This window comes from Esox lucius, chromosome 6 (assembly GCF_011004845.1).
Source record: "Esox lucius isolate fEsoLuc1 chromosome 6, fEsoLuc1.pri, whole genome shotgun sequence".
NCBI classification, from domain to species: Eukaryota; Metazoa; Chordata; class Actinopteri; order Esociformes; family Esocidae; genus Esox; species Esox lucius.
In genome coordinates, this window is record NC_047574.1 from 11637614 (window position 1) to 11663389 (window position 25776).

At 42.2% G+C, this 25776-nt stretch overlaps 2 protein-coding genes across 6 annotated transcripts in view; one reads left to right on the plus strand and one right to left on the minus strand.

The window, feature by feature from the left end:
- Positions 1-233: 233 nt before the first annotated feature.
- alox5a (arachidonate 5-lipoxygenase a) lies at positions 234-15640 on the plus strand. Its single transcript, XM_010870013.4, has 14 exons — positions 234-474; positions 3124-3322; positions 3456-3537; positions 3799-3921; positions 4930-5036; positions 7940-8112; positions 8332-8478; positions 8626-8829; positions 8936-9022; positions 9135-9313; positions 9724-9845; positions 13488-13588; positions 15026-15196; positions 15387-15640. The coding sequence occupies exons 1-14, from the start codon at positions 325-327 to the stop codon at positions 15564-15566; spliced, it is 2025 nt and encodes a 674-aa protein (XP_010868315.1). The 5' UTR covers positions 234-324; the 3' UTR covers positions 15567-15640.
- A 3557-nt stretch (positions 15641-19197) lies between these two features.
- march8 (membrane-associated ring finger (C3HC4) 8) overlaps positions 19198-25776 on the minus strand; it is a 66342-nt gene continuing 59763 nt past the window's right edge. For 3 of the 5 annotated variants that reach the window (XM_034292580.1, XM_010870011.4, XM_034292582.1), the window contains 4 exons: positions 24110-24290; positions 22596-22731; positions 22047-22061; positions 19198-21518 (listed from right to left, as the gene is read on the minus strand). In XM_034292580.1, coding sequence (XP_034148471.1) covers positions 21214-21518; positions 22047-22061; positions 22596-22731; positions 24110-24290 — 637 coding nt within the window. In that variant the 3' untranslated portion in view covers positions 19198-21213. The remainder of the gene's footprint in view (positions 21519-22046; positions 22062-22595; positions 22732-24109; positions 24291-25776) is intronic. The other 2 variants (XM_034292581.1, XM_010870012.4) reach the window with 1 other exon arrangement.

Consider the following 25776-nt stretch of genomic DNA (forward strand, 5'->3'; position numbering starts at 1 on the left):
AACACATAACTCACCAGCCAGCGTGAGATGCCCATTTCCTCAGGCTGCTCTTGCTGCTTGTTTACGCATTTGCATTGCATGTGTGGTGTTGTGACAGAAAAGCTATATTTGGTGTGAAGATGGGGGATGGGTATGTTGAGAGGAGGGAGAAAGAATTTGTGTGTGAGAGAGAGCGCACGACTGTACTAATATGTTAATGAGCAAAAAGGGGAAATGAAATTTGCCTCACACTCTCAGAGGAAGCTAACATAAGTGCCTTAGTGGAGTCAGAATTGGTGGAAATCAGCTGTCCTGTCCATCCTTCATCTGAGTCTGTATACAACCATGCCATCCTACACAGTAACTGTGGCCACAGGGAGCCAGTGGTTTGCAGGGACTGATGACTACGTTTATATCACCCTGGTGGGAACAGAGGGATGCAGTGAAAGGACCCTGCTTGACAAAGCTCTGTACAACGACTTTGAAAGGGGGGCGGTGAGTTGAGTGGCTCTGTTTTGTGTTTCTCACGGTCAACAGCGCCAGCGTTCATGACTGCTACACAGGTCATCATGAAATAGTCAGAAAAAAGGTCTTGGAAATGTATAGATCAAAATGTACATTTGCAAAAACGAGTTGTATTTATTCACTGTTTATTTGGTTGTTATTCCCACCCAAATTTATTGCAAGTATATTTTTCTCCATGAAAACCTACTGTAAGACGTAGAATGAGCAGGTTCTAGCCCTCCAACTTTACAGCTGAAACAGTCGGACTTGGGAAAAAAGAACAAGGATTCATGTTTATTTTAACAACTGAATATAAAATGACAGGTTAACATAGCTTAGTATTTTTTAAGAGACCACTGCACCTTTTTCTTTCCTTTGCAAAAAAGTCGAAAAAGATATGTTTTGAGTGAGGAACGGAAGGGTTAAAATTAAGAAACCACTGCAAATTTAACGCTTCTGTTACTCACCCAAAACTTTCCTTTTTAACTTTTTTGGAAAGGAAAGAAAAAGGTGCAGTGGTGTCTTAATTGTTTTCCGGAGCTGTACAGCATTTAAAGCCCTTATGATAATCAAGACTTACTTGAGCTTTCCCACTAGCCAGGTAGTGTCCCCTTTAACCCCTGTGATGAAGTTGCCTCCCATGCAAGTCATAATGAACACTTCAGACCCGTGGAAGAGCAGGCTCCCGTAACACTGTCAATTACATCGTGGTAACACAGCAGAAATGTCCGCCGTCGTTAGCTGACCATGTGTGTCTTCTTGCATCACGACACTGCATGTCTTTTTATCTTTTGTGTGCTGGTCAGTAATTCAATTTTATGAATCTTTTAAATTGATTTATTTTCAGACCCTTAAAAAAAAAAATTACCAGAGGAACTGATTTTGTCCTCTAGGAGGGTCAACATTGCAAGCAGAGAAAAGAAGAAGTGTCCTGTCAGTCAGTCAGCCAGTCAGCCAGCCAGTCAGTCAGTCAGTCAGTCAGTGAGTGATCATTACACATTATCGAATCTTTCTGGGAAAGTCCGTCATACTTCAGTTCTGGATTAAAGTCCCATACAGTCTTTGACGTTTTATTTGAAAATAATCAGTTCATGTCTAAAAATCATTCTGTCTTGACTGTCTTCACTTTTAATACTTTTAATACTTTTAACTCCAAAATAAAATGTCTGGTTTATTTCATTTTTGCCCTGTATTCCAGCACTTTGGATTTGAAATGATATTTAACAAGTTAAAGTTGTCATTTTGGGTTTTAATAACTTTTGTGTGAAGGTATTTCCACTTTTAAAAAACCTTTTTAACAGCTATTGGAATCTAAAACAAAAATCTAGAAAATCACATTGTATGATTTTTAAATTATTAATTTGCATTTTATTGCATGACATAAGTATTTGATCACCTACCAACCAGTAATAATTCCGGCTCACAGAGAGCTGTGTAAGGACATCAGGGATACAATTGTAGACCTGCACAAGTCTAGGATGGGCTGCAGGACAATAGGCAAGCAGCTTGGTGAGAAGGCAACAACTGTTGGCGCAATTATTAGAAAATGGAAGAAGTTCAAGATGACGGTCAATCTCCCTCGGTCGGGGGCTCCATGCAAGATCTCACCTCGTGGAGCATCAATGATCATGAGGAAGGTGACGGATCAGCCCAGAACTACACGGCAGGACCTGGTCAATGACCTGAAGAGAGCTGGGACCACAGTCTCAAAGAAAACCATTAGTAACACCCTACGCCATCATGGATTAAAATCCTGCAGCGCAGGCAAGGTCCCCCTGCTCAAGCCAGTGCATGTCCAGGCCTGTCTAAAGTTTGCCAATGACCATCTGGATGATTCAGAGGAGGAATGGGAGAAGGTCATGTGGTCTGATGAGACAAAAAATAGAGCTTTTTGGTCTAAACTCCACTCACCGTGTTTGGAGGAAGAAGGAGGATGAGTACAACCCCAAGAACACCATCCCAACCGTGAAGCATGGAGGTGGAAACATCATTCTTTGGGGATGCTTTTCTGCAAAGGGGACCGGACCACTGCACCGTATTGAGGGGAGGAGGGATGGGGCCATGTATCACAAGATCTTGGCCAACAACCTCCTTCCCTCAGTAAGAGCATTGAAGATGGGTCGTGGCTGGGTCTTCCCGAAACACACAGCCAGGGCAACTAAGGAGTGGCTCCGTAAGAAGCATCTCAAGGTCCTGAGTGGCTTAGCCAGTGCTCCATACCTGAACCCAATAGAAAATCTTTGGAGGGAAGTGAAAAGCGGTATTGCCCAGCGACAGCCCCGAAACCGGAAGGATCTGGAGAAGGTCTTTATGGAGGAGTAGGCCACCCTGCTGCAGTGTGTGCAAACCTGGTCAAGAACTACAGGAAACGTATGATCTCTGTAATTGCAAGCAAAGGTTTCTGTACCAAATATTAAGTTCTGCTGTTCTGATGTATGAAATACTTATGTCATGCAATAAAATGCAAATTCATTACTTAAAAATCATACAGTGTGATTTTCTGGATTTTTGTTTTAGATTTAGTACCTATGATAAAAAATTAAAGACCACTACATGCTTTGTAAGTGGGAAAACCTTTGCAAAATCGGCAGTGTGTCAAAAACTTGTTCCCCCCACTGTAACCTGTTGGTCCTTTGTCAGGTGGACTCGTACGACGTGACGGTGGGGGAGAACCTGGGCGAGTTGGAACTGGTGAAGATAGAGAAGAAGAAGTACTGGGTTCAGGATGACTGGTATTGTAAGTACATCACAGTAAAGACCCCCTCTGGAGACTACATAGAGTTCCCCTGTTTCCGCTGGCTGGTGGACGACAAGGAGGTGATCCTCAGGGATGGCAAAGGTACCAGTCTGTGTCCATATCTGTCTCATTAATGTATGTTTATCAATAAAGTTACTTCACTATTTTTCTTACGCAATCCAAAACTTTATCCAAAATCATTTTCAATCAGCTTTTCCACTTCCTCTTTTTAAAGCACGACTGCCGAAAGATGATAAGACCAGACAGGCGAAGCAGCACCGAAACAAAGAGCTGGAGAACAGACGGAAAACCTACAGGCAAGAGTTGCACACATTGATTTGCGCACATGTATTTCATTGAACCTTTGTTTAGCCAGGCAAGTTCATTTAACCAACCCACTATATGTCCCAGTTACGACATCAGTGTACCACCATGTATTACACTGACACATGTATTTAAACATTGACCTAGTAAATGCCTTTTCCAGTATTCAGTGCAGGCGCTGCACGAAGTACAACATTTCAGCAGTAAAAAAACCAAAACGTAGCGTAATCCTAATTATTTCCCCCTGGGTATAGATGGCGGGAGTGGCAGCCTGGGTGGCCAATGAGCATTGACGCCAACGCTCACAAGGAGCTGCCCAGAGACATTCAGTTTGACAGTGAGAAAGGAGTGGACTTTGTCCTCAACTACAGTAAGGCGTAAGTACATTGTTCACACTGCATTTTGTAACCGAGCTTCAGGCTCTGATTATTTCATGTTCACTACTCAGTCGAGAGCTCCAGGGTTTGTATGCCAGGGTAGTGTGCCTTTGTCCAGCTGCTAAACAGGGTCACAAACCCTGCTACAATTGGGTTATTTTGTTTGCAGCATTTGTTCATCCAACTTGAGTGCCCATATACCACCAAACTGGCAGTATGTCTGATCTTCCTTATGTTGAGGTTTGCATTTGGAACACCCATGCTTGTCACTAGGGAGGTTTTTAGTTTATAAGGGGTGCTATGCATTTATAGCATTCTATAAATGTCCACAATGGAGCTGTTAAAGTCACAAAAGGGTGTTGTGCATGGTTTGGTAGAGTATCTATGTCTTAGGTATAGGTTTGGAAAGTAGTAGGTTTCCCTACAAGCAGGTTTTAAAGCGTTGTATGAACTCCTGTGGAACAGGAGAGTCTTTGTACGAGTGACCAGAGACATTTGCATGTATTCTATATTCCACTAGGTTAAACATACTGTTCACAAACTGTAGCTCAGTGAGACCTGTGTCTCAATATTTTGTATCAAACATATCAACTCACTAAATGCTTTTACAAATCATAACCTTGGAGAAAGATTCTGTGTCTTTGCCCTTCAGTGTTGCAGTCACAGGAAAAGAGGCAATAACCATCAAGATAGTTGGGTGTTCTCTTGATGAAGAACCAGAGGAAGTAGCTGGGGTTAACAAGACATTAAGAAGTAGTTTTCAGTGGTTAATGTGAAGTTATTGGGGTCTGACTGTAGCTTGTTTAAGCTGAAGATCTTTGCATAGATAACCACTCCTCTGCAGAGCGCACAGGATAGATGTAGTAGATGTTACTTACTTAAACACATGTTAGAATTTGTTTGATTAGTGATATATTGTGCACACACAAAATGCTGTTCAGTTTTTAATTTCCGGGTTCACCTTTCATTGGGCCATGCAGTTAGATGATGTTCTCCTGTCTTCCTCAGGATAGAGAACCTGTGTGTGAACCAGTTCATGCACATGTTCCAGTCTTCCTGGAGTGACTTTGCTGATTTTGAACGGATCTTTGTCAGGATTAAGAACACCATCTCAGGTATGTTGTCTCCTTGATTCTCATTAGAATGTGGTATCGTTCTGCCTTGCTGTTAGATGACTGCTGGACTGGATGTCTGTTTGGCTATTTCCACAACTGTCAATCAATCACATTTATTTTGTAAAGCCCTTTTTAAATCGCCAGTTGTCACAAAGTGCTTATGCAGGTACCGAACCTTAATACCAAAAGGACAAGCAATAACATTTTGAAGCAAATCGGTTACTTCAATATTTATAGGCCCTCTTTGCACCCTGGACTTTCATATCAATGGGCCATTACAGCTTTATATGAAAAAATACAAACATGACCAAAAATTATTCCTTGTAAGATTACATATCTCTCCTGTCTATTTGTAATGATGCCCTGTAAACTACAAACCATTAAAACTAAAAATCTTTAATACAATTAAACAAAACTCATTGACTCTTTTAACCTAACCCTAATTCACAAAACTAAATGTATGTTAATAGATATTTTAGAACATTCTAGTGACGAGGACAAAAACATACCTTCATTGCTGTTAGAACCATGTCTTATCATTCCAATAGGGCCATTACCATAAATAACCCTGACTAGAAAAAACAGGCAATGCTGCAGAAACAACAATTGGCAACATTTGGAAGTAATGGCAAAAGAAGCTTACCTTTTACCTGTTCAATACCCAAGATAATGTAACAAATCTACAAATTCGTTATATGGGAGTATAAAATCCAGCAACATCACACTAATATCTGTAGGTTGGAACCAGATCAGACAATTCTACTGTAGAATTCTTTAGTTATTGATCCTGAAAAGTAACCCGCAAAGCATTCAATTCATCCTTATGGAACGACCCCTGACCAATAAGTAAAATATGAAAGCTTGGGAGTTGAGACTATTGCTTAGAATATGTCACCTGGAAACTAGTCTTGAAGGAGTTGCTGAAGTAGCTTGCCTGTATCTTTATCAAAGGCCAAGATATGGCCAAAAATCTATAAAATTACCTATTGTTATTTTGTTATGGTTGCATGTTTAGTCCAGTCACAAACAGTCAAAATTACATGGCGATTTTGACAATTATATAGATTTTTGGCCATATCTTGGCCTTAGATAAAGATAGAGGCAAGCTACTTCAGCTACTCCTTCAGACTTAGCCCCCAGTTGACATATCCAAAGCACCAGTCTCAATTGTTAAGCTTTCATAATTTTCAAAGAGGTCAGGGGTCGTTCCGTAAGGATAAATTGTGCATTTAAAAGGGTAAATTGCAGGATCAATAACTGAAGAATTCCACTGTAAAATTGTCTCACCTTGTTACAACCTATAGATACAACTGTGTAGTTGCCAATTTAAAGGTTCCAAACTGTTACCTATTGTTATTTGGTATGGTTGCATGTTTAGTGCTGTCTCAGCTAGTCAACATTGTATATACATCTTGATAACTATTTAATGACATTATAGCTTAGCTACTTCACCCATTTCTTCAGACATAGCCCACTGTTGACATATCCTAAGCACCAGTCTCAACTGTTAAGCTTTCCTATTTTTCACAGAGGTCAGGGGTTGTTCAATATGAATTAATTGAACAATTTCAAGGGTTTTTTGCTGGATCAATAACATCAATATTCCACAGTAATATTGACTCATACTGTAATATCTTGTAGATACAAGTGTCTAGTAACTAGGTTACCAGTTTGGACATTTTACCTATTGTTGTTTTTGCTGCATTGTCTGCTTTGTGCATTTAGGGACATTTATGGTGTGGGTTAAGAGAAGTATCCTAGAGGCCCTATTGGGTTGAAAAGGTATGATTATCTGAGAACATTAAAATTATGTTGTTTACATTTACACTTCTCATGCTATGTCATAGCATGTTCTAAATCATCTATCACTATACAGCTAGAAAAATAGAGTTAAGATATTGTTTTAGATCATTTTGTGAAATAGAGTTAGGGTTAGAATTTAGAGATGATTATCGGACAAAAAAACTAAAAAGGGAACTTTCATTCACAATTTATATTGTGTATAATAACAAATTCTACACCAAACATTAAACCTAATTTAGAGAAAACACAGTTTGGACATAGTTTTAGCTAATTTTGTAAAACAGCGTTAGGGTTATGGTCTCCAAGATGCCCTATTTTCCTAAATGTTGTTATTTTCACTATATTTTTCATAATATTACAAATATCTACAGTTGTTTGTAATGAATAGGGATTGTATCTATTCATTTCCTATAATAAAGTTAATCAATTCCCACAACAGATGAAGTGTTATAATAAAATTATCTGTATTTTTGGTCCATCTGATAGGGCCTTTGTGCTACCTACAATTTATAGTTTGAAATGATCATAAATCCCAAAATAAATGACATAACATCATAAAACTGCATGCAACTAACAGGAGAGTTCTAAGGAACATGCTGGCAAAGTTAGAAATGTCTGACAGCATCAGGTCATGAACATTTCTTATCCACCTTTGCAAATTGTCTTCCAACATCAGATGGATGTACAATAATGCAATCTACCGAGATTATTTCACCCCTTTTGAGACAAAAACAAATTACCATGGAGAGAATGAGAGAGAACAATCTTATTACTAGCTACCTAGTTATGATCCCTCAAAGACTGAAAAAAAACTATAATTCTCTCTTTTTCTTTTAGATATTGCTATAAGATAAGGCCTCTAGATTACCTGTCTCCAGTGTTTTCGTAATTAAATGTAACATTTTACAGATTAGAACAAAAATTACTGTTTGTAGCATTGAAAATGGAAGAGGACAGTGATAGCCATGTGTTAATTTATTTAAAAAATTTTAGACATATCGGGAGGTTGGTCAATCCTGCGCCTTCCTGTTCACTTTCTCAGCCCTTGGCCACAGTACACTCAGTCCTAGTCCCCCCCCCCCCCTCCCATCTCATCCTAGAGTATGTGATGGAGCATTGGAAGGAGGACTTCATGTTTGGCTACCAGTACCTGAACGGCTGTAACCCAGTGATGATCCAGAAGTGCACCAAGCTGCCGGAGAAGTTCCCTGTTACACACAGCATGGTGGCAGACTGTCTGGAGAGGGACCTGACACTGGAGGAAGAGATAGCGGTAGAGGCTGATAGGCATTCACACCACACAAGCACTCACACAAGCATGTCGTTTGTGTGCGCTTACTGTGTGATCTATTGTAAAAAACAAAAACAGATAAGCATTGCAGGAAGGCTGGCAGATTCCGAGGTCACAGACTGTGGATATTCACCCTTCGTATGACTTAGATTTTTACAGGCTCTCTATATTCATTTCTTGATTGACCTCTGTGTTTTGCAGGCTGGCAACATCTACATAGTGGACTATGAGCTGATGGAGGACATCAGTCCCAACAGTACAGACCCATGCACTTCACAGTACCTGGCTGCTCCCATCTGTTTGCTCTACAACAACAGCCAGAACAAGGTCCTGCCTCTGGCCATACAGGTAGACGAGGGAGCGGGGTGCGGTCGGACATTAGCTGAACGCCGTTGCTTACCTGAAAGACAACGGGTGTCGTGATTGTGTAAATTGCTACAAGGTGACATCACGTGTTCACCATCTAATGAAACCGCCTCACCTCTCCACGTCCAGCTGAGTCAGACCCCGGGGAAGGACAGCCCCATCTTCCTGCCCAGTGATGATCAGTATGACTGGATGCTGGCTAAGATCTGGGTTCGCTCCTCTGATTTCCACATCCACCAGACAATAACACACCTGCTGAGGACTCACCTGATCTCTGAGGTGTTTGGAGTGGCCATGTTCAGACAGCTGCCTGCGGTCCACCCCATATTTAAGGTACGCCAGCTGCACTTCGGTCTCCGCCTGCGTATTGTGATTGTTTAGTGGATCGAGTGATTCGTCAGTTGTTGTGTGATTGATCGATTGATGGTCTGCCTTCCAGTTGCTCCTTCCTCATATTCGTTTCACCATCGCCATCAACACCAAGGCCAGGGAGCAGCTCATTTGTGAGTTCGGCATCTTCGATAAGGTGAGAGCCTGTCTGTGTTATTGTGTGAGTGGAAGACGAAGAAGATCTGGTCGGAGAGGGCTGAGAGACGGAGAGATGATGGGTTGTATGTGGGTTGTATTTCTCTCCTAAGGCCAATGGCACTGGAGGTGGAGGTCATGTGGAAATGATCCAGAAGGCTATGAAGACTATGACCTTCAGGTCTCTGTGCTTCCCTGACTCCATCAAGGCCCGCGGGGTGGAGAGCTGTGAGGACTTACCCTACTACTACTACAGAGATGACGGGAACAAGGTCTGGGAGGCCGTCAAGAGGTCAGAGGTCATAAGGGTCTGTGTGTGTGTGTGACAATGATTGTACAGAAAAGGGAGGATAACCCGGCGAGTCACCAGGAAGAGATGCTATGAAGTGGCTTTACTGTATAGATATAAGCTTAACATTATATATTACTTTAACCCCAACCCTAGATATGACCCTACATATAACCTTAACCCCAACCCTAGATATAACCCTGCATATAACCTTAACCCAAACACTAGATATAACCCTACATATAACCTTAACCCCAACCCTAGATATAACCCTACATATAACCTTAACCCAAACCTTAGATATAACCCTACATATAACCTTAACCCAAACACTAGATATAACCATACATATAACCTTAACCCAAACCCTAGATATAATCCTGACCCTACCTTCGATTTGTGGTTTCTCCTAGTTTTGTGTGGGACGTGGTGTGTATCTACTACAACAGTGATGACACAGTCCAGACGGATGAGGAAATCCAGGCTTTTGTTAAAGACGTCTGCAGCTTTGGGATGCAGGACCTTGACTGCTGTGGTGAGTACAAACACATTGAATACTTCAACCGACCAACTCTCCAGCGGCTGTTTCACTCCAAGACCAACACACACTTCTTGTTTTTCTGGACTCTGTTGAAAGGCCGAGTTGACCATGAAGTAACATTCAAAATATTTCACTATGCAACCAGCTTCACTTATCTGTTGATAAATAGTTTGTGTTTGTCTGTTGCCATGTAAATACTTGTGAGGAAGTATGTGGTTTGATCAACAGATACCACTTGTTAAGGGCCACATTCTGTGCTGTCTGACAGACCTAATTCCCGGTCAAGTGACAAGGGACTCTAAAAGCAGCAGGAGACAATGTATCTGGAGACAGGATAGTGGCTCACTTGGGGGGAAAAGTGTCAATCTTAACGTAGTGTTGTGCGAAAACGGATCTTCCTTAGGGTTTTTTTTGGTTTAAGAGGGTAGGGGGAGCAGTCGGCCCACAATTAGCTAAGATGCAAAAACACTGCAATCACGCATGCAGGTTTGCAGAAAGAATAAAATAAAATTTAAAATACACCTCATTGTATCTGTTATCTCAGTGACATAGAGCTTAAGTTAAATTGCCACACAACAGCCTGGTGGCCCTGCTCTGTCCCTTGGAGTCCGCTGCCCCGTCGGGCCCAAAACAGTCACTCCCCACTCAGCCGCACAGTCTTGGTAATATATACGTTTTTGGCTTTGGGTGCTCTAGTTCAGGACCAAAATAAAAATGTTATTTACATGGTAGTTTTTTAGGATGACTCCAAACTGCAATATACATAATACACGTAATACACAATTACAAAACCACATAAATAAAAAATTTCGAAAAAAAACAACTAAACGAAAACACCTAATACCAAATAGTGTCTGTATTTCACTTCACCATTCCCAATGTGCAAATGGGTGTTGTTTTATAAAGAGAAATGAATGGGAATATTTTTTACTTCAGGCCTACAGAGCCAGCCCTGCAGTCCTGAACCGTTATAAATGTGTTAGGTTACACAGTTTCTTCAAATAATTAGAAATTTCTTCAAATCTCTATTATTGCCTTTTCCAGTCAAGCCAACAGTAATGGTATTATGAGAGAATAATTTTTCTGCACATCCAACACAGCAATTACATTTGTGAATGCATTGCATTTGGTTTCTCTGTCTTACAATCCATTAGCTTATGTGTCATATATGAGCGTAACAGGGAACTCAAACATACAATTGACCCATTCATCATCAATAGCTTCCAGGTAATTTTAGCTTTTGCTTTGTCGTCAGTGAAAGCTTCTCTTAACCACTGATACAGTGTTTGCTGCACAGAGTGACTAAATTGTGGTATCCTAATAGTTCATTTCCATGATGTGGATACGTCCCAAACTAGGCTTTTCAATGTCTGCTGACACTGACAGGAGTGTTTAGGCTATTAGGCTATGTTGTGAAAATTGTGTAAGACAAACCTTCCTTTCACAAGTTCTTTCTAATCGGCGTAGATCAGTTTTGAGTCGAAGGATAACAGGACTGGACCTAATTAACCACAATATTTTTTTTGGCCGCATTTACTTCATAGCAGAGGCTCTCAAGGCTGTAGTGAAATGCCTGTTTATCGGATACTAAATAATACAAAAAGAATTGCTAAATAGACTAACTCTAATATTTAACATCAAGATAGAGATGTAGAAATTCTGCAGTAATACAAACACATGTAGGAAAAAGTGTGTTTTGGATGTGGTTAAATAATGTGAGTGTATATTTAGTGTGAACGTGGGGGTGAGTATGATTGTGTGAAATTATGGTGGCTGACGCCCGTATGGCCTCAGGCGGGGCGGTTGCAGTACCGGGTCCTGATCCAGCCGAGCGTTCTTTTCATTTCTGTGGTTAGATCAGCTGGTTGTCCCAGATGTCAACCATCTGAACCATAAATACTGCATCATTTCCATCTCACGTTTAATAGTCAAAATCGAAATGTAAGTGCACACACAGAAACCCTCCCAGAAGACAGAAAACCCTCACCTGGATATCTCCAATTACAGCCAACACCACCCACAACCCGGTTGATGCACGGGAGCAACGAGGCCCCGGAATCACGGAGCACCAGGAGTCAAGGGCACCAGGTCACTGCCGATACGTGGGCATTGTACCTCACCCTAACCTCGTTCCTCTCCATCCCTCCACAGGCTTGTTAATTGAAACTCAAAACCTCCCCGTGCCTTTTCCCCTGAAAGTCCTCCACATGCTGTGACCTGCAGCCAAACTGTTTCCGGCTCCTTCGCCACCTCACAGTATTGTTGGACCATTTCGGGTCCACAGCGATGTGCTGGCTGGGGAATCTTTGTATGTCCCTACAGTGACCTAGTCAGTGAGTTGGAGGGTGTGTTCTCTCTTCTGTTTCCTAATTCCCACTGTCAGTTCCTTCATTTTTCTGACGTCGAGGGAGCGGTGGTTTATTCTGACAGAACTCTGAACTCATCCCTGTAAGCGGCATTTGTGTCATAGGTAACCCAGTGTCAAGGATCCAGTGAGCAGGAGTCAGGTCTCTCTTGTTGTTTCCTGACTAGCTTTCAGGGCACCTTGGTGTGGAAAGCTGCGTTGAAGTCGTTGAACATCGTTCTCCCATTACGTGTTGGGCGGGTTCAGATGGGCACTTGGCAGGGATGGAATTTCAAGGTGGCACCAGCGGGGGTCATTTGTGTCTCTTTAGCATAATACAAAACACCTTGCTTGAAGCATGTGGGGTCAGCTGACCGGCTGAACAATCCTGCTTGTTCAGCAGCGAATGCGATAAATACATGACTAGGGACGTCGCCCAGCCCAGCAGCAAGGGTTAACACAGCTGAAAGGCCTGCTCACGGCTGTGTTGTTTTCCTTAGAATATGCTGAGTTGGCTTTAAAGTTTGGTGATATGTCATTGATGTGGCTGGTTTCTCTGTGAAGTTCCTGCCACGTCTTTCTCAGGTCTGAGGCATTGAGTTGTGGCAACAACAAACTATTTGCAATATTTTTTCAGGCATCTTAATGGTTTGTTTTATAGGAAAGTGTGGAAAGACAGAGGAATAGTGGGTACATATAGTGGGTATTTTGTCTTTTGACTGACGTTTTGCCTCTTTCATTGTTTTGGCCTGTTTGTAATCAGCAATGACTTCTGCTTTAAAGTTGTTGTATCTAATAGTTCAAACATTCAATTGCACAGATGAAGCCATGAATGTATGGACTTGTTAATAATGAATAGCTTTCCTAAACATTTCCTAGTTCTCCTGGTCAAAAGAATCCTGGGGCATAGATACCAATCTCTCAGACCAGTATACCTCTGATGTTTCAGGCCAGTGCATTTGCTTGTATGTAGGGAAAAGCATGTGCTGTGTTTATTTCACTGACATATTCTGTTGTGTTACCAGTAGAATCTTTTATACATACATGTCTCTTTCCTACTCTTCTTTACTTATTTGCCATATATATTTGGATTTAATATTCCCGTTTTTGCTGCTTGTGTTAGGTGTAAGGTGTTGTATTGTAGTTTTAACTGTTAACTGAAGTGTCAGGACTTATATATACACTATATACATTGCATTTCTTCTTCATGGAAGATTCAACAACAACAGCAATATTATGAATGATAAAGAGGAACTTATTGTTGCACTGCTGTGTGGAAACTCTATCTGCAGAGTTTCCCAAGTCCCTAAAGACACGTGAAGAGCTTACTGAGTACCTGACTGTTGTCATCTTCACTGCTTCTGCACACCATGCTGCCGTCAACTTTGGACAGGTGAGCTTTCGACAGCTAGGCTTTGGCTAGGTGAGGCTAGATCAGGTAGACTTTGGAAAAATATGATTTGCTTAGGTAGGCCATGAACAGGTAGTCTCGATAAGCTTTCTCAATGAACAGTATACACTCACCTAAAGGATTATTAGGAACACCTGTTCAATTTCACATTAATGCAATTATCTAATCAACCAATCACATGGCAGTTGCTTGAATGCATTTAGGGTGGTCCTGGTCAAGACAATCTCCTGAACTCCAAACTGAATGTCAGAATGGGAAAGAAAGGTGATTTAAGCAATTTTGAGCATGGCATGGTTGTTGGTGCCAGACGGGCCGGTCTGAGTATCTGCTCAGTTACTGAGATTTTCACGCACAACCATTTCTAGGGTTTACAAAGAATGGTGTGAAAAGGGAAAAAAATCCAGTATGCGGCAGTCCTGTGGGCGAAAATGCCTTGTTGATGCTAGAGGTCAGAGGAGAATGGGCCAACTGATTCAAGCTGATAGAAGAGCAACTTTGACTGAAATAACCACTCGTTACAACCCAGGTATGCAGCAAAGCATTTGTGAAGCCACAACACGCACAACCTTGAGGCGGATGGGCTACAACAGCAGAAGACCCCACCGGGTACCACTCATCTCCACTACAAAAAGGAAAAAGAGGCTACAATTTGCACAAGCTCACCAAAATTGGACAGTTGAAGACTGGAAGAATGTTGCCTGGTCTGATGAGTCTCGATTTCTGTTGAGACATTCAGATGGTAGAGTCAGAATTTGGCATAAACAGAATGAGAACATGGATCCATCATGCCTTGTTACCACTGTGCAGGCTGGTGGTGGTGGTGTAATGGTGTGGGGGATGTTTTCTTGGCACACTTTAGGCCCCTTAGTGCCAATTGGGCATCGTTTAAATGCCACGGCCTACCCGAGCATTGTTTCTGACCATGTCCATCCCTTTATGACCACCATGCACCCATCCTCTGATGGCTACTTCCAGCAGGATAATGCACCATGTCACAAAGCTCGAATAATTTCTAATTGGTTTCTTGAACATGACAATGAGTTCACTGTACTGAAATGGCCCCCACAGTCACCAGATCTCAACCCAATAGAGCATCTTTGGGATGTGGTAGAACGGGAGCTTCGTGCCCTGGATGTGCATCCCACAAATCTCCATCAACTGCAAGATGCTATCCTATCAATATGGGCCAACATTTCTAAAGAATGCTTTCAGCACCTTGTTGAATCAATGCCACGTAGAATTAAGGCAGTTCTGAAGGCAAAAGGGGGTCAAACACAGTATTAGTATGGTGTTCCTAATAATCCTTTAGGTGAGTGTATAAGCTTGGTCAGTGCCTGCAGGCAAGAGCCTCCTGAATTATTCAACAGCACCCCCTAGCTTTCTGTAGATGTCAATGTCGGTTTACTCCGGGTATTTCAGTATGACTGGTGCTCGTGGATCCCCAACGCGCCCCCCACCATGCGTAAACCCCCTCCCACAAAGAAGGGGGTGGTGGATGTCAAGTTCATCATCGAGAGCCTCCCAGACCGTGGCAGGTCCTGCTGGCATCTGGGCGCTGTCTGGGCTCTGAGTCAGTTCCAGGAGAATGAGGTACACACACACACACACACACACGCTCACACACCTTAGTGTGTTCATTTTCCTTGTTTTCCTATCCTCTCCGGGAGTCCGTGGTACGCAGAAGTGTAGTTGAAGTGCACACACCTACAGAAACCGTTGGCGCTTGTCTGCTTTTGTTGTTAATGTTAGGAAAAGCTCTGTGCGTTTGTGTGTCCATTAGCTGTTCCTGGGGATGTACCCTGATGAGCACTTCATAGAGAAGCCTGTGAAGGAGGCCATGGAGTCGTTCAGGAAGAGACTGGCAGAAATCTCCAGGGTCATCAACACCCGCAATGAAGGCAAGAAACTTCCGTACTACTACTTCTCTCCAGACCGGATACCTAACAGTGTGGCTGTCTGACAGAGGAAGGGAGTGGGGACAGAGGGATGGGGCCGGAGGGGGAGAGAAGGAGAGGAAGAGGGTATGGGAGGAGGGGGACAGAGAGAGGAAGGGAGTGGGGGCCAGAGGGATGGGGCCGGAGGGGGAGAGAAGGAGAGGAAGAGGGTATGGGAGGAGGGGGACAGAGAGAGGAAGGGAGTGGGGGCCAGAGGGATGGGGCCGGAGGGGGAGAGAAGGAGAGGAAGAGGGTATGGGAGGAGGGGGACAGAGAGAGGAAGGGAGTGGGGGCCAGAGGGATGGGGCCGGAGGGGGAGAGAAGGAGAGGAAGAGGGTATGGGAGGAGGGGGACAGAGAGAGGAAGGAAACATGTGAGGCAAAGAGAGGAAGTGAAATCATCAGTTGGACAACCATAACATGAACACAACGATTATAATGTTGTGTCACCCTGTGTCCTGTAGTTAAAAAGTCTTTTGCTACGATTATAACATACTAATGCCATTGAACTTTTTGCCCAGCTGTTTTCTGCTAGAAACATAAGTTTTATTTATACAAAACATTGGTTTACATTTTATGCTGAATTTATATACAATTTGTTTAATTTAATGTTGGAAAATATTGGCGCAATGAAAGTTACAGGGTTGGTCAGTGTTGGCGATATTAAGCTACTTATGTCGTACTCTCAAAGCATATTAAGCAATTGCTCATTGTGTGCTCACAGACATCTGAATGCCCAGTGTTTGGTGTGTAGACACATCCGATAACTTCACCCTCCTAATCGCCTAGAGCCACAGTGATGGTATTAACAGGCATATACTGTAGCTTCCATTTATCATATAGTCACACGCTATGACCTTATACCATTTCACAAATATCATATGGACCTATAGATTTTATATATTAAGCCTTCTGCATTATGTTCAAGAATTTATGCAATGATGTTTTAACAACATTTACATTTCACATTTTAGTAATTTAGCAAACATTATCCATTGTCACTTTTGTGAGAGTGTACATTCAATTACCTTTTACATACTCTGAAGGTAGATTTCAAATCCAAAACTCAATCTGGTGATTTTCAGATATTTAAGACCCATCAATGTAATGCCATTTCTGATGTCTTTTTGGGTATACAGTTGAATGCAAAAACTATAATTTCCTTGGAAAATACTATTTATTGCTGTCTAGTATTTTCCCTGGCTAGCGGTATTTGTTAATAAACATGATTTTGATCTGGAAATCCATTGTCAGCTTCCTTCATCAATTATTGTAAAATTCTTCCATTTCCTTTAAAAAGCAAAGCATATCTTAATGTAAATATGACATTAGTAATAAACCACTACAAAGTTTTCTTCATTTTTATTTGGTTTTGTTTTTCGTTCTACATACGTTTTTCAAACATGGAAAATCAAACAAATTAAAACACATCAATATATCTTTTCAAAACATAAGTACTTTTTTTTTCCTTACCAAAATTCTTTACATGTACTATTCAAAAGTAAATTCACAGACAAACGTGAGGAATGATATTTGAAGGTGGGAAACAGTCATATATGTCCAAGTCAGTAGTAAAGTACTGTAGTTTTATGCAAGTAACACTTTCTCAACACATGAAGGTCATCTTAAACCTTATCATTATTACAGAGTTGGAGAGGAAGAGCTTTTCCTTATGGAATGGCTGCTGAAGTTACCATTTGTTCTGCACTACATATAACAAAGGGGGTTTCTAATAATGTTCACATAATTGAACCATGTGAATATTTTCTCCGAATGAAGTAAAAGCATTGGTCATCTGGGTCCATTGTGTTCATAAAGAGAATCTAGTTGAATGCTGTACACAGGAAGAATAGATTGAAGTGTGAATTAACTTAAAATTAACCTAAAATTTAATTAAGCGCAGGTTTGTTTGAATGCTGGCTTCACTGCCTTAGGTCAGTCGACATCAAATACTGTTGTCTGACAATAACTAGGTCAGTGTGAGAGACCTGTGTGCAAGAGGAGGACACATCGAGGTGGAACTTGCCAAATACAGTGAGTAGTGTTAGTTGCATAAAATCACAATTTTAAGAGGTCTCTTTTGATGCGAACAAATCACTTGTGCTCTGTCTCTTTTTATTTGTCAAAAATAAATACGACACAAAAACGTTAGAAATAATCACCATGTATCCAGAGATTGAATCCTAGGACACAGCAACAGTACTGGAGAATTGACCAGGTCAACTAAGGTAATTGCACTTTTTCTGTCTAATCATAAAGAGCATCTCCTGGGGGACTATTTACAGGTCCTAAAATTAACACTGTGCACTGGGACAGTGTGAGTCCAGAGATGGAATAATAATAATAATTAATACATGTCTTTGTATGGTTCTGAGAAGCATGAGGCCTCATAAAAACAAACCTGCCTCTCATATATTACTCAATCCTCAACTCCATTCCTGACTTCATCAATTAGACTCCAAGTCCCACTCAAATTCACTGAAGCTTAAAGTTACAGGAAATACAGATGCTGAATGTTGTCTTGTCGTCAGTGTACAGTGGTAATGTCGTGAATGTGTTGGTTGGAATTCCTTTTTGTTGTAGTTTGTGTTTTGTCTAGTTTTACACTGGTATCAATGACACGGTTGTTAAACGTGTGTTTGCTGGATTGGCTGTGCACGGCCAGGGACAGTCCTGGTAACGCTGTTCTCCCACAGACAGAAAATAGCTTACAACAGACTGTAAGCCCAAAACATAGTGTTGCCTAGGGGAAGCCACACCTCCCATCTTTAGACTTTACTTTCCTACTCCCAACACTAGATGGCGGCCTAGTACAGTTCTGACTCACTACCACCCTGCTCTAAGCCATACTGTTCAGCCATTGCTCTGCAAATATGTAATTAAGTCAATAATTTGTAATAAATTATTTCTATCCAGACTTAATTTGACGTTATATTAGTTATACTTGACGGATATCATAGATGACAACATGAAGTCTTTGGCAACATATATCCTTCCAATCGCACGTTATTGAATGTCAACTCTGCTTTGTCAGTTCAACTTTGGAAAAAAAGAAGCCAGGCAGAAACTGATGAATGTGTATAATCTAAACCTCATTATGCCAAATGTAAAAAGGACTGTGAGAAATGCATACATTTTAAATCAAATAATTAGTGAAACAACGGGTAGGTTGGATGGTTTGTTGTAATGCACCCAAGTCTGACTGCGCAATTGAGACCTTTGCTCAACTAAACAAATGCATGTTGTGTCGCAATTCTCTGTATCAGGTTGCTTTACAGGATGTATGAAGTATTACAGTTCATGTCCCACCTCATCTCATATGCTCACCACTTCTTGTGTTGTGTAGAAATATAGTATGTCAACAAGATTTAGCATTTGTGCCTATATGTGGTCTACAAGCGGTAGATAAAAAGCAATTTTCCTTCTGACCTCACTCACAGCCAAGCATCATTGAATGACTGCAAATACTCTGTGAACACAGAGACACATGCTACAGCACTAGGCATCTGGTAATGCTATTAAGCCACAGTAGAAAACCAACACTATCGTAAAAACTGGCTCAATGTCATCTCATAGTGCAACTCCTAATAATATTGGGCTGTGTTGTCTCACAGAACCATAATAGTAATAATAATAATAACTGCCTCTGTAGTGTTCTTTCCCAACCCCTGTATGTCTCCCCCACACTTCCACATTATTGTAAGGGGAAAAACAGCCTGGGCTCACATGAGTGTAATCTTTTGTAAATGAGGATTTTAATAATCCCATCTGCGTTATTATCGGTGCGATCAGAGAAGTCAATAGGCCCACTGTACATTGCCTGGGGAGAACAGGATCAGTCTAAATATAGCAGGCTGCAGCTTCCCAAAGGCATCAGAGACCCCATGACTACACAAACAGAAATAACAGCAGATTATTACTATTATTATTATTAAAAACTGCACATGGAATACCATAAGTACTGTATCATTCGCACAATAGAAAAAACACGACCGATTGGTTTATTTTGCAAAGGCCAACTCATGATGCTGACTGACATGGGAGATTATCTAGCAATTTCCTGTGACTGAATGGTTGGTAGAAAATGTTTTTTTTTTTTAAACATTCTTCTCAGAGCCTTCAGAGAATTCCTATGATTTAACAAGGCAATGTGAATTGGACGGTTGGATCCAGTGGGTATCTCAACATTGTATTTTATTTTATTTTGTATCAATGTTGTATCAACCCAAACCAAATACAATATAAAAAACCACAGGGCTTGAGTAAGCAGCAGGCCAAATGCATTGCTGTTTGCGTTATTGTTGTTATGAAGTGGAATTATAATTTTGTCAGAATTCCACTGCCCAATCATCATTCATTGCCTTTTTCTAGTCCTTTTCTTGTAATCTAAAGAGGGCATTTGTGTGTGTGGAACAGAAATGTGAAACAAGAGACAAATATTCCTGTTTGTTTCTATAATTTCACAGGTCCTGGCAAACAAACTTCAGTCCCCAGCAATGTCATAAAATGGTTGCCTAAAGTCATCAGGATGTCATTTGATGATCCGGGGGAGATTCTGTCCCCCCGTTATCAAGACAAATGGGAATCTGTTTTGAATCTTCCCTACTGGATGTCCTTTGTTATATAAGACAGCAATCAAACAGGGACGTTACAGATGTCCCCTTATGATCCAGATGTTAACATCATGTTTTTATATTCCTAATGTTTTCACCAAAACTTAAAAAGGTCTTAATGGGAATGTCACTTATTGTCCTTAGGACATCCCCTGTTTGCTGGGTTATACCATATAAAAGTTTCATATTAAAGAGGGTCAAGAAGGGTGTTGGTGGAAACTAAAAAGTGCTTCAATGCATGGTCAGATCCGGTCCAATCCAGTCAGATTCGGTTTAAACCAACCGCTCCAAACCAGAACAGATCCAAAAGATGTGGGTGAGAAGACGACAGCAGTATAGTGGCAGTAGTTGGAATATTCAATGCTCCAGAATGTTCTAGAACGTTCCAAAGATCCGACGGCGCTTCACACTGTTGCATGATGACTTAGCCCACAACTCACAGGAAGTAAAACAAGTTAACCAAACAAACCAGCTAACAAACAAACAAAGCAACAAACAAAAAAACGCAACAAAAACACTGTTACATCTGGAACCAAGCGAGTTCATCTGTCTTTGTCCTGTTTCCCCAGATGATGTGTGTGTTGTGTGTTCCAGCCTGCCCAATCCCTCCCGGAAAACGTTCAAGGAACCAGAGTAAAACTCTTCTCAGAACAACCCCAAAGCCTAAAAATAAACGCTCCCATTACAGGAAACATTTTCAGTTCTTTTATAAGAATGTAAATAAAATGAAAAACACCCAGATTTTCCGGTTGGGAACACATTGTTTCATTCCAATAACGTCCAAGGAGCCAAATGTCCAAGCTGTGTGTGTAGATGGGTTCAGTCCTGGGAGAGGTGTGTGGGCGGGGGCTGTCTCAGGGTATGTTGGTCCATACTTCACCATACTCTTGTCCTGTGTCAGACTGAGGGGGCCGCGTGGTCAGGGGGGGTCCACTAACAGCACTGAGTAGAACCCCGGTTTAACAGTATTGTTTGTGTGTTTCACTCTCTCCTCTCGTATGTGTGTGTCTGTGTGTATATACGTTGGTTAGACATGATGTGTGTGTAAGTGTGTGTGTTGCTCAGACATGGAGAACGTCCATGCAGTAGTCCTCTGTTTCTGTGTACTGTGAGGAGTTTGTGTCTGACTGGGTCGGAGCCAGAGCCTCCTTGTGTTCTACACTGGGCTCCATTAGGGGAGGTTTCTCTAACGCCTGCTTTTTACACGTCTCAGGGCGGTTCTGTACGTAGATCACCCGGTTGTAGGCCTTCAGCCTCCGCCACAGCTGGATGTAGACTTTACACTGGACGTACATGAAGACCAGACCGCCCGTGAAGCCGATGGCCACCACTACCAGCTTGGTCCAGAACGGCCACTCCAGGATACCTGAAGACAAACGTTAGAAGGGGAGATGTAAAATATATTTGTCACACAGTCACAGACAAAGCTATATGATTTAGGATGCAGATGTTCTAGTCAGACTTTAAGTGAAGATGGTAGATGGTGAAATGGTCCAATCAGTTAAACCCAGTAGAAACAAAGGAGTGTAAAGGGGAGGGTCATGTAGAAAGTAGAAACAGGGACTGTGCCGTCTCTCCTCAGATCTCCTCACCTCTTTCCCAGATTGGAGAAAGTGCTAGATCCCTCCACTGCGGCTTCCAATGAGCACATTTTACAGTTTATTTTGAAGTTGTTTAGCTAAAGCGATTATCCACAGCAATTTGCAGATAGCATATTCATCTTTAAAGACCAAAATGTCACGGGAAGAGTAAAGTGGGATTATTTGAAATAGAAGCGATTGGAGAGGATGAAAGGAATCAAGAAAAGATTAAAAGGGAAAAATCCCAACACACCAGAGTCCATTCTCACAGGAAGTGACATAAAACAGGCTTAGGTCAAAGGTAAAATGTTTACCTGGGATCCTTCCGGCTGCATGGTGAAGAGATCATTATTACAATGTATTACCAGTGATAGATAATAAAAGACAGCGGTCGTGGAGATGATTGACTATACACCAGTATAACATGCAATGAAACGCCTTATTCACTGACATCTGAGAAAAGAGATAGCAGTGCAATAACAGCTTAAACCACCCAGGAAAACAGTTGGATTTGTTCTGAGGCATGCAGAGCGCACTGGCTCCTTAACGACTTGACGTAAGAAGACAGAGAGACGATGCAGGCTCCTCACTACGCCCATTACAGATGGTATCAAACGAACACGTCCTGTGTCTCTAATTATCCGAAACGGAAAGTCACATGTCGTTCTCCAATAATGGGCTTAACCCCCCCGGGACGTGTGCTGTCACGTCGTAGACTTGCGTGTTGCATTGTGTTTCGCGGGCGTCGGCTGTATTGCGTTTGGGGCGCGTGGCGGTTTTTTTCCGCGGGCGCGTCCGTTGCGCGACAGGTGTACGGCGTAACAGTGATTTTTGAGGCATTCTCAGGGTGCACCGCGGCTGACCTGCTTTGATCTCGTCTGCCGTGCGGTCGATCAGGACGTAGAGGGACCACACCACGCAGGTTATGGCTATGACGTGGAAGGTCACAGAACACAGTATCTTCCTCCTCTCGCTAGACGTCATCTGGAGCTTCTCCCACTAGGAGTTAAGAGAGACAGAAAGAGGCAGAATGAGAGTCAGGGGAAGACCGGGACAGCTAGTGGGTGAAGGGAGTGAGGGTAGAGCAAGGTGAGGGTGAGTTCGAGGGAAGGGACGACGACGACTAAAAATGTCCCCACAAACACAGAATCCATTGTGATCGCTCTGACAGGGTGGGGGGGGGGGGGGGGGGTGACTGTCAAAGGACAGTCTGGCAGAAAGCGATGTGGATGGCCCACTTCAGAGGTGGCTTAAACAGAGGGCTAAATATTTGATAGCATCGTTCAGTGAGTGTGATGTAGCTCATTCAGTTACATACAGATGCTACTGAACTATTTATCAGGTGCCCTGACTTACTCCACCGCACGGTTAGAATGAGCCTAGACTCTACAAACTGGAGCGTTTATTCATCCATGAAAACCGCTGAAATCAATGGTCATTGTCAAATAAATATAAAAGACGGATAAAAGGTACATTAGACATCTGAAAATCTCACGCAGTCCATCGATAACCTTCACAGACATCAACACGCATCTTTTATTAGCATAGCAAATGTAAAATGCTTCACGTTTTTTTTTTTTTGCTTCATTTGCTGACATCGATTTGATGGAAGAAAAGGAGGTGGGAGGGGAGGACGGAGAAGGAGCAAGGAGGGGTAGAGCAAAGAGGGGAAGTGTCCCAAACTGCCAATCCACGTTTCCTTAGCAGACAGGAGGTGTGCCAGTCCTGTTAAGCCACACCAGTGCATCCTTCCCTGACTAGTTCTACCTGAATGATGCCATATAAACAGTGTTGGTCCTACAAAGGGTGTACATTTGTTTTGTTATTTCCCCGGCGCTAAAAACCTAGTTAAATTGTGTGTGCTGCTAAGGGCCCAAAACTAAAATACGCACCCCTTTGGGACCTCAGGGAACACTGTTTAAGAGAAAGCGGAACCGAGAGGAACAGAGGGCAAACAGATGAAAATAGAGGTGGAGGACGATTTGGCCTGGTTGCCATGGTACTGTCCTAAACTAACCCAGCATCTATCTGTGCTGTGTGTGTGTGTGTGTATATGTGTGTGTTTAATCATTCCAGGAGCAAAAAAGGAGAGAGTAGGAGCTGAGCAAAGGTACTGAGAAATTGGCCTGGTTGCTATGGTGTTATCCTAGGACCTTTGCAGGGATAGATGAGTGACTGTATTGCTAGACCTGAATTAACCTAAGATTCATACAGAGATAATGTGTATCGTGCATGAAACGCCTTTCAGAGGACTCCAGGCCAGCGCCACAGTTGACTTTACTGAAGGGGTTTTGTTCAGTTAATCCACATTCTCCATTAAAAAGTTGAGCCTGGAAGCGATAAAGACTTGACGAACCACACGAGAGCGGTGTCCTACCTTGCGAAGGGGTTTGAGCTTGGTCTGCATGATGAACTCGTACTTGCAGAGCTCACAGCATCGTGTGTCCGAGGACTTGATCCACTGCTGCAGGCAACCCTGGTGGACAAAGCGCAGGCTGCCTGTGCAGTGGCACGGGGTGATCAGAGGGCTCTCATCGTCTCCCTCACAGTGGCAGATCCTGGAGGCAGAGACCACAGACGTCAGACGCACGGACACAGACCGCCTGTAGACCATTACCCACGCAGAGTTACGGAGCTACTCCGACCCTCTCCGACACACCGCCGCTCATGGAGAGGATACGTGCAGACCTCCACGGAGACACACCCCAGACAGAGGAACGGCCTGCCCGTTATGCAATGAAATGGAGGCTACAGTCTTCATAGGAAATAGTCCGACATACTGATGGTGTAAGAAGTGTATGAGGTTTCCAACCTTAGATAACGCTGACCCAATGCAGACAATATCTAAGGAGTAAGGGAATATGTATAAGGAAACTCTCATTACAAAGTCATGTAATTTCAGCCACTGTTTTCACACAAATGCACGCACACACACACACTTATTGATAATTCTAAACACACACTATGAAAAGAGAATGAACATCATGCATTTTCATGGTCACATTTGTAAAAACACATTTGCTCACAGGTGGCACAACCCGGTTACGGCGTCATTGTTTCTATACTTATTTAATGTGACCGAGAACGCATTCTCATTTAAAGCAATGACCTGGGAACAATTAGGGTTCGCTGCCTTGCTCAGGGAGAGAACAACCAATGTGGTCAGATGCACGACAGCTTGTCTACCGGCACCACCACTGTATTTAACAAATAAATAAATACACATTATTTTGAAAGAATGTCTGAGAAGTAAATTGCGTTTACCAGGAGGTTAGAGAAAGATAGAGGGATTGAAGTTGCTGCTGAAAATGCAGAACAACTTAGAATGTGGGATAGAAATTATCTCCAAAGTCAATACTCTCAAAACGCACTCGCATGCAAATACACACGCTAATATTAGAAGAGCGAAAGCTCTTTTGTTCCTTTCTGATCAGTGAGGCAGTTGTCAGGACACAGACCTTTTTTAACAGAGCAGGGCCAAAGCAGATTGGAGCCAGAGTTACAAATGATGACTTAATGAGCCTCACATCATCATCAGAGCCATTGTGCTCCCAACAGAAAGTCCAAAAAAGGCCAGGCAAATTTGAAAGGGAAAACTATGTGGTGGTTTCACCTAAAAGCTGAATAAAATATCTTGAGTGGTTGTAATTATCTGTCAGAAAACCAACCACTAGAGTTTTGATGGTAACTGTTTGGTTTGATTTGGTCTGAATAGAAAAGGACAGAACGGAAAATAATATAATTAGCATACGTTTCTGCCTGTAGATGTAAAATTGCACTTAAAAGTTACTTAAAACGAACACTCAGAGATAAAAAAAACATCTAAAAGATCACTGGTGATTTTACAGAGGGAAGACAGAAATGAAGAGATGAAGAAAACAGATGGATAGAAGAGAGAGACAGAAGAGAGACGTTCTCTCCATCTCTCTTCAGGAGGGTGCAATGAGATGGAAGAAAGAGTGTAGACAGTCTGGGTCATACCCATGAGGTAAGTCCCACAAACACAGCTCTAACACTCAGAAGATTAAATGACAACACCAACAA

What these genes read in the sequence shown, in the direction of transcription:
- alox5a (XM_010870013.4), top strand. Translation starts at nt 325, where the DNA reads ATGCCATCCTACACAGTAACTGTGGCCACAGGGAGCCAGTGGTTTGCA. An exon ending in GATCCTCAGGGATGGCAAAG is followed by an intron (nt 3,323 to 3,455) that starts GTACCAGTCTGT and finishes CTCTTTTTAAAG; the next exon opens with CACGACTGCCGAAAGATGAT. An exon ending in GTCAGTTCCAGGAGAATGAG is followed by an intron (nt 15,197 to 15,386) that starts GTACACACACAC and finishes TGTGTCCATTAG; the next exon opens with CTGTTCCTGGGGATGTACCC.